Raw genomic sequence first — 8,056 nt, forward strand, 5'->3', positions numbered from 1 at the left:
TTTTTTAAAAGATTTACTTATTTATTTGTTTTGTATATGTGAGTACATTGTAGCTGTCTTCAGACACACCATAAGAGGGCATCAGATCTCATTACTGATGGTTGCGAGCCACCATGTGGTTGCTGGGATTTGAACTCAGGACCTCTAGAAGAGCAGTCAGTGCTCTTAACCCCTGAGCCATCTCTCCAGCCCCATTTCTATTCTCTTAATGATCTTTCTGCTGTGTCTTTTTTTTTTTTTTACATTTATCTATTTGCTGTGTGGAAGTTGTTCTACCACCATAGGCAGAAAATATTTTAATATTTAAAATATATAAAAAAAAATTCTTCCCGGATTCAGTAGAGAGATGTCCTGAGACAGATTTAGTAATCCTGTCACTTGCTGAAAGGGAAGTCAGAACATTGCAGAAACCCTCAAAACAAAGGCTAATCCTTGCACTAACAGATTTTCTTCCAGGGGAAGGTGTCAAAGTTAGTAAAGGCACTAAATAGGACTTAAGGTCATAATTTAGGGAAGTAATCCTACCGCCTCACCCTAATTTGGAGCTGCCACATACCAGGCGTTGAGCTGCCTGGAGACGGTAGAGATGGGATATAAGGCCTGGTTGAATCCCTTTGTAGGTGGAGCCTCTAGGATCTAACATATTCCGAAAATTGAACTCACATCCTCATGCTTGTGGGCAAGCACCCTACCTAACCAAGCAGACAATAATGTCTTTCCAAACAAATCCAGCTCCCTACGACATTTAAAAAGCAAAACAAAACCCAAAACACAAGGTCTCACTATCTAGACCAGGCTGGTCTTGAACTCAAGAGACCATCTTGTCTCTGCCCACAGGGCTGGGGTTAAGGAGTGCACCGCTACCCAGCCTCTTTAAGGCAATCTCAGCTGAATTCTTGTGACCTTAGCAGCTTGTTTTTGTACCACAATCACCATTTCTGTCCATAAGCAGTTGTTTAGAATTACTCAGTCAAGCGTGCATCTGTTAACTTGGTTACCAGTTCCCATCAAATTTTCTTCCCTTTGAGTTGTCTGTTTCTTAAATACAAACTAACTCTTTTTTTTTTTTTCAAACAATGGTCCTTTGTAAATTCTTTTGTTTTATCTTTTTTCTTCCTTACTTCAACTCTAGCCCATCCTCCTGCCTCAAACTCCCATAGAGCTAGGACTACAAATGAGAGACAGCTACATCTGGCATTGATTCTGGCTTTTAATCGATCTTTAAAGTTCTTCAAGGGGCTGCCTCTCCGTGTCTGTCCCGTCCCTCTATCCCCTCCACCTCCCTCAAAACCTGAGATACTGAACTTAAGCCTTACATCTGCTAGGCAAGTATCCTACCCTGACCCTCAGTAACATTCCCAGACCATACTTCTTTCTATCCTACCAAGGGGCTCTGCCTGTAAAATCTGACTTCGCGTGTTGTCAGTTCCGAATGTTCTCCATCTCATGGTTAACCACTTCTGATATAGCCCCCTATTCAGCGATTCTCTCCCGCTTTATCGAAATCACTTCTTAACCAACCTCACTCTGGAAATCTATGCTTTCTATGGTTGTTCCAGAATTCTCTGAAAGCCTGGGTGGGGGTCTGGAGCAATGGCTCGACAATTAAGAGCCCTTGCTATTATTACAGAGGACCTAAGCTTGATTCCCAGCACCGCGATTAACTCCAGCCTAAGGATATCCGATGCTATGTTCTGCATCCGCGGGCATACACTTACAAACACATAAAAAATGTTAAAACTCTGGGTGTTCCATCCTCTCCCCGCTCCACCTTCGTTCTCGAATGCTAAACTCGATGAAGGCGCGGTGAACTACTCCGCAGCGTAGAGAGACCGGATGGAGGCGACAACTGCCTGGCTTCTGAGTCTGTGGCGCCAAAGAGAGGAGCTTGACATCGTGACGTCACAGAACTGTGACGCGCCCTGGAGCTCCGCCTCCTTACGACCTGCGCCGGGAATCCGGGCTGTCTGCGCCGTGGCGTCACAGGTCCAGGCAGGCGGGTTTTCCGTCGGCCCAATGGGAGCGGCGCGCCGGCCTCCCCTTTAAGGAATGTTGTGACCTGACGTCACCCAGGCGAGTTACCTCCCGCAGCCGCCACCGCCAGGCTCAGCGCGAGCCCCGCAGCCCTTGAGCTCGAGCCCCGGAGCCCCCGGCGCGCCGAACCGCAGACGCATCTCTGAGCCGCGCGCCCCGGAGCCCCGGCTGCGCGCCCCGCCGGGCCCGCGCGATGCCCTCCGACCGGCCTTTCAAGCAGCGGCGCAGCTTCGGTGAGGCCCTGGGGGGCGAACTGCCATCGGGGATCGAGGGATGGGGGTGCCAGTCGACCCCGATTGCCGCAGGTGACGTCAGCCCCATGACGTCAGGCACCGGCCGGCCGGACCCCGGGTGGAGAGGCCGCAAGGCCTGGCAGGGTCGCCCGCCTCCCTACCGCGTCCCCCGATGGAGGGCTGCAGGGCCGACGGCCCCGGGGGCGGGCGCTGGGGCGGGGCGGGCCCGGAGCCGCCCCTCGGGGATCAGTGAGGCGGAGTCGCCGGAGGCCTCAGCACAGCTGGGCCTCACACAGAGCTCTGTCCGCAGCCGACCGCTGTAAGGAGGTGCAGCAGATCCGCGACCAGCACCCCAGTAAGATCCCGGTGAGTCTCTAGCCACCCCCCACTCCCAGCCACGCCCTGCCCTGCCAGGTCCCGCCCCTGGCTTACGAGTCCCCCGCCCACTCCACTCCAGGTGATCATCGAGCGCTACAAGGGTGAGAAGCAGCTGCCTGTCCTGGATAAGACCAAGTTTCTGGTCCCAGACCATGTTAACATGAGCGAGTTGGTCAAGATCATTCGGTGCGTGGGCAGCCTCCTACAGGCCTTGGGTGGGGCAGGGCCAGGTTCCACAAGAAGGGATGGAGTGGGGCGAGGGGACTGATTTGGGACACCGGGCCCCTTGTTCTAGGAGGCTGGAAAAGACCAAGGTCGGGGCTGGGACCAGCTTCAGTAGAGGTGAGAGCCTCTGGCTGAGATGGACCGAAAAGTGAAGGTTCAGTAACATTTTGGAAGGGTCACCTAGGCCTCCAGCAGGCAGCCTCCTCACCTGGCATGCCTGCCCTGCCTGCCTCCACAGGCGCCGCCTGCAACTCAACCCCACGCAGGCCTTCTTCCTGCTGGTCAACCAGCACAGCATGGTGAGCGTCTCCACACCCATCGCTGACATCTATGAACAGGAGAAGGATGAAGACGGATTCCTCTACATGGTCTATGCCTCCCAAGAAACCTTCGGCTTCTGAGTCAAGAGGAGGGGTGGGGGGTGGCTGGGAGTTCTGGTCAGGTTCTCCCCAGGGTGGTCCTGGCTCCTAAACTAAGCTATTTCAGTCCCCAGTGGATTAGGCAGAGATGTGACACCCCCTCCCCCCAGGTAGGGGCCACCAGCCAGCTTACCACATCCTGGGTAGGTCCTGGGCCAGTCATGTTAGGGTTGTTCTTTTGGGTGCTGGCTGGGTTGGGAGTGGGTGAGGAGCAGCATCCCTGCCCTGTGGGGTTTGTCATTTTGTTAGGTCCTTGCCTGTCTGCCCATCTTGCCCCTCATCCACCTGAGGCTTTGCCTCCAGCCAGGACCTGCCCCACCCCTGAAAGGCTGGCTCCCCTTGTGCTGACACGGTGTATGGATCTGTGGTCATTTCCTCTGCAGAATAAAGATTGCTCAGGCCTGCCTGGCCCTTTGACTCCAGCTGCTTGTTTGGGAGCAGGGAGGGCTGCTAGGTGACTGTGTTCACACTCAGAGACAGAGACGTGTGTTCTGTGGAATGTGAGTTCCCAGAAACCCACTCCTTAGTACAGGATAGCATGTAGTCTTAGGGGGCCAAGCTCACTCCACTCCAGGAATACATGTCATCAGAACAACAATGAAAAAAAAAAAAGACCCACACATTTATTAAGTAGTCACAACCTATAAAGCCCTGCTCACCGGCTGCTTCCTTTCTGGGCACAGTCACAAAGTGGGGGGTCCAAGTGGGGTGCTCCTAGCTTCTCCCCATGGGCCTTGTTGCCAGCTATGAGTCCCCTTTGGTGCCAGAGATTTGTGACCCCGGACTTGAACTTCTTCTGCCTGAGGACGTGCCTGCTGGCAACTCTGGATGAGGGACTTGGCCCAGCTTCTGGCCCTTCCCCCTCTTGTCCATGCAGCGCTGTGCCAGCCAGGGCTACTTGAGCACAAGCATGGCCTCAGTGCCGTCCTTGGCAGTCAAGTAGAGACCGTGTGTGAGGTAATACTCCCGTCGCAGGAAGGCATAGAAGTAGTCAGAGATGAGCAGGATCTGGCAAGGAAAGAGAGTGTGAGAAGCCACAAGGCACCTTAATGAATACTACCCTTTGCGGGGTTAGACAGGCAGGTTAGTGCCTGTCTGGCATCTCCCAATCTATAATTCTGCCCAGGGACCTCCTTCCCTCTTGGCACGTTCCTAGCCCTGAACGATCTTATGGGTCATCTGGCAGCTGTTTGTATCCTACCTCCTGTTCCCTTTTCCTGGCTTACACTTCCATACGTGAGAGTCCAGACCACTGTTCTTACAGTGGTGCGTGCACCTTGCTTCTGCCTCTGTTGCACAGGCACAACCCCATGTAGCCTTCCCTAGAGAAGCCATCTATCCAGGAACTCAGAACACAAAATTGCCTATTTCTCCCATAACAGGCAGCCCAGGAACTCTACCTTGGAAACAGTTTGTCAGGTGGTGGTGGTACAAACCTTTAATCCCAGCACTTGGAGGACAGAAGCAGGCAGATCTCAGTCTCACAAGATCTGACTGCCTCTGTCTCCTGAGCACTGGGCCTGAAGAAGGCATGTACCACCACTATCAAGCTACTGCCAACATTGCTAACCTGTTAAAACCGAGTTATTTCTGGATGTGACTGGTATGATTTTCCTTCCCATGACCTAAGCAGCTCATCACTGTGATGAGTTGTGAATTCTGATTCTGCATGTGTTCCTCACCCACCCCGAGACAGGGTCTGGGTGAGGAAACCTCAGGGTTCAAGGTCACTATCTACTGCCTGAGCCAGGCTGACCAACAGCTGCTTGGTCACTTGCTGATATGCTACAGGGCCCTGTGTCCTTTTGTGGGTGGACTCTTGGGACGTCACACATTTAAGGGTGTATATCCAAGTCCAGCCTTCCAGGTATGGCTCTGGTCCAACTAATTGAATGCCTCCAGCCTCAGTTTCCCTATTTGTAAATAGGCCATTAGCCCTCCAGTGAGAGAATGGCAGGAATGAGTCCAGAGACTATCTAATTTTGGTCCCTCCAAGGTTGTCTTAGCTGCTCTCCTATCTTCAGAAAAGTATATAGCTGCCCAGGACAGGACTGGAAGACCTACATCTTTGGTTTAGGTCAACCTCTGATCTGTCTCCCTCTCACTAAGTGCCTGCCATGTTCTAGGCCTTAGTCTTCCTGTGTGAACTAAGAGGTGGTTGGTGCTAGTCCTCTTGGAGCCTATAAACTTGAGAACAGTATGTCCAATACTGTGCCTGCCCCCCTTTGGTCAGGCAGGACACTCCCCTGCCAGCTTCAGTTACTCCAGTCTTAGGCATGTTGGGCTGAATAGGGTTGTGGACTTTGGGATCAAGAGTGCAAATGAGATGAACCCTGTTCCCCTCTGGGACTCTATTTAGGGTGACAGCGACCTGAGATGGTTGGCTCCTTTGAGTCTGTGGTCAGACTGAGGTGGGGCAGGTAAATGCCACAGTGGCAGAAGCACTCAGGATCATCCTTAGCAGAAGCGACATTCCCACCAAGTGCCACACAGTTGAATGGGAAGTTGCAGTTGGAATGAGTTTGTCATCAGAGAGGTGAAGGGGTCAGGACCTAATCTGGATAAAGTGAGCCTACTGCAGGTGAAGGGGAGTTAGGTCCTGACTAGGGGAAATGTTCCAGGCAGTGGAACACCAGAGATCCTGTGCTGAGAGGGGCAGTGCGGGGAGATGATGTAATGGACGGCAGGACCAGGTGCAGGCTCACAGAGCTCAGAAGAGTCTGGAGCCTGAGAAGCTTTTGGGAGAACTCAGGTCAAGTAGTAACATGATCAGATTTGTGGTTTTAGAAGTTCCCTCTGGCTGCCTGGCTCAGGAGAGGGTTTGAAAGCAGGGGGCCCTGGGAAATGTCTGAAGTGGTAGTTACAGGGAAGGGCAACACTTGCAATAGCAGCAAGTATTCTTAACTGCTGAGCCATTTCTCCAGAACCCTGGGGATTCTGGAAAAACAAACAAAAGGCACAGTGTCAATCTCAGGACAACATCAGACTAACCTCACTGAGCGAGGGGACCTGTCTGGTGTTCCGGAAGCCTTTCAAAGTTATGAGAAATAAAGACAACACAGAGCAGAGGACGCTGGGAGACATGACCAAGTATAACATGGCTCTGTAGGTTAGTTCTGGAAGAGGCCATGACTGGACATGTTAAGTCCCAGTGAAGCCTCCCATTCCGTTAACGGCAATATCCCGGGAGGGTGGTTAGTATAACAAAAATTCTATGAAACTTAAGATGCTAACCACGAAGCAAACAAGAGTGGACTATACAGCACCTCACTGTACACTCTGCAACCTTCTGTGACGCCAAGACAATTCTAAAATGTAAAGGTTATCTAGAGAAACAGAACAACACAATTGTCTTTGTTGTTGGGTTTTTGGTTTTCGGTTTTGTTGGGTTTTGTTGTTTGTTTTGTTTTGAAACAGTCTTTCTGGGTAGCCCTAGCTGTCTTGTAACTCTCTGTATAGACCAAAGAAACCCTCCAGCCTCTGCACTCCAAGTGCTGGGATTAAAGGTGTGTGCCACTACACCGGCTTGTTTTGTTTTGAAACAGAATCTCTTGAAACCCATGTTGGCCTTCAACTTCATATCAGAGAATCTCCTTAAACTTCTGAATCTGCTTCTACTTCCCAAATGCTGGGGTTACAAGTATGTGTGTGTGCCACAAATCCTTTTTTATGCGGCATTGGAGATGGAATCCACAGCTTTCTGCATGCTAAGCAAGCAATCTACCAGAGTGTTTAAGAGAATATTCTCAGTCTAGTAAGTAAATATTTAACTCTACTTACTCAATGATGTAAAAGCTGACATTTAGAAGGAAATATAATGATACCTACATTTCAATCAGTAGTAATTTAAAAATATAATCCAGGATGAGTTGGTGATGGCTCAGAGGGTTAAGGCACCTGTTCCAAGCCTGATGACCTGAGTTTATTCCTAGAACCCACATGGTGGTAGGAGAGAACTGATTCCTACAAGCTGTCCTCTGTCTACATGGATGCTGTGGCATGCACATGTCCCACCTCCACAAAAGATGTTTACAAACAAACAAACAGAGGAGCAGGGCATGCTGAGCACCTGAGAGGTACCTGGTCTACATGAGACTCAAAAGACCAAAATCGTAAGGTAAAAACCCAGAGTAACAGTAAAATAAATAAAAGATGGCTTAAGTGATAGTGTTCAACGTTCCAGGATTTCTGTAAGAGAGAAGTGTAGATAAGGGCCTTGCTCATTTGGACACACAACCTTGAGTGTCACAGGTCTAGGTGGCTGCTGTGGCCACAGGGGAAGGATTGAATGCTAGGCTGGAGCTTGGCTCTTCAGAGGAAAACCTGGGCCTGGGGCTTTCCATTAAGACTGCAAAGAGAGCCAGGCATGGTGGTGCACACCTTTAATCTCAGCACTCAAGAGGCAGAGGCAGGCAGATGTCTGAGTTCAAGGCCAGCCTGACCTACAGAGCAAGTTCTAGGACAGCCAGAGCTACACAGAAACCCTGTCTTAGCAAACAAAAAACAAACAAGACTGCAAGGAGGAAGGCCATCTCCCCGGAGGTGCTCTGACTGACCCTGCTCACCAGCTCCAAACCCACAGCCCCTTGCCTATTCTGAACAGGAGCGAGTTGGGGAGGGAAAAGCCAGAGTCAGTAATTGATTTCCTGTTCTTTAAATTTCATTTTCCTTGTGTATAAAATGAAAGTAGCTGGGCATGGTGGCTCACGCCTTTAATCTCAGCACTTGGGAGGTAGAAGCAGGTAGATTTCTGAGTTTGAGGCCAGC

General features: G+C 50.9%; 2 protein-coding genes across 2 annotated transcripts in view; one reads left to right on the forward strand and one right to left on the reverse strand.

Annotated features, from left to right (window-relative positions):
- The first annotated feature begins 1,974 nt into the window (after window positions 1-1,974).
- Window positions 1,975-3,706, forward strand: Map1lc3a (microtubule associated protein 1 light chain 3 alpha). The gene is made up of 4 exons (XM_021181310.2): window positions 1,975-2,267; window positions 2,578-2,633; window positions 2,725-2,831; window positions 3,109-3,706. The coding sequence occupies exons 1-4, from the start codon at window positions 2,228-2,230 to the stop codon at window positions 3,269-3,271; spliced, it is 366 nt and encodes a 121-aa protein (XP_021036969.1). The 5' UTR covers window positions 1,975-2,227; the 3' UTR covers window positions 3,272-3,706.
- A 181-nt stretch (window positions 3,707-3,887) lies between these two features.
- The window catches only part of Pigu (phosphatidylinositol glycan anchor biosynthesis class U), an 80,328-nt gene continuing 76,159 nt past the window's right edge, over window positions 3,888-8,056 (reverse strand). The window contains exon 12 of the mRNA XM_021181322.1: window positions 3,888-4,297. Coding sequence (XP_021036981.1) covers window positions 4,184-4,297 — 114 coding nt within the window. The 3' untranslated portion in view covers window positions 3,888-4,183. The remainder of the gene's footprint in view (window positions 4,298-8,056) is intronic.

This window comes from Mus caroli, chromosome 2 (genome assembly GCF_900094665.2).
Source record: "Mus caroli chromosome 2, CAROLI_EIJ_v1.1, whole genome shotgun sequence".
Taxonomy (NCBI): Eukaryota; Metazoa; Chordata; class Mammalia; order Rodentia; family Muridae; genus Mus; species Mus caroli.

Excerpts from the sequence above, each read along its gene's own strand:
- Map1lc3a (XM_021181310.2), top strand. The coding sequence starts at position 2,228 with ATGCCCTCCGACCGGCCTTTCAAGCAGCGGCGCAGCTTCG. Across the intron at positions 2,268-2,577 it reads CAAGCAGCGGCGCAGCTTCG|CCGACCGCTGTAAGGAGGTG; the intron begins GTGAGGCCCTGG and ends CTCTGTCCGCAG. Across the intron at positions 2,832-3,108 it reads GAGTTGGTCAAGATCATTCG|GCGCCGCCTGCAACTCAACC; the intron begins GTGCGTGGGCAG and ends CTGCCTCCACAG.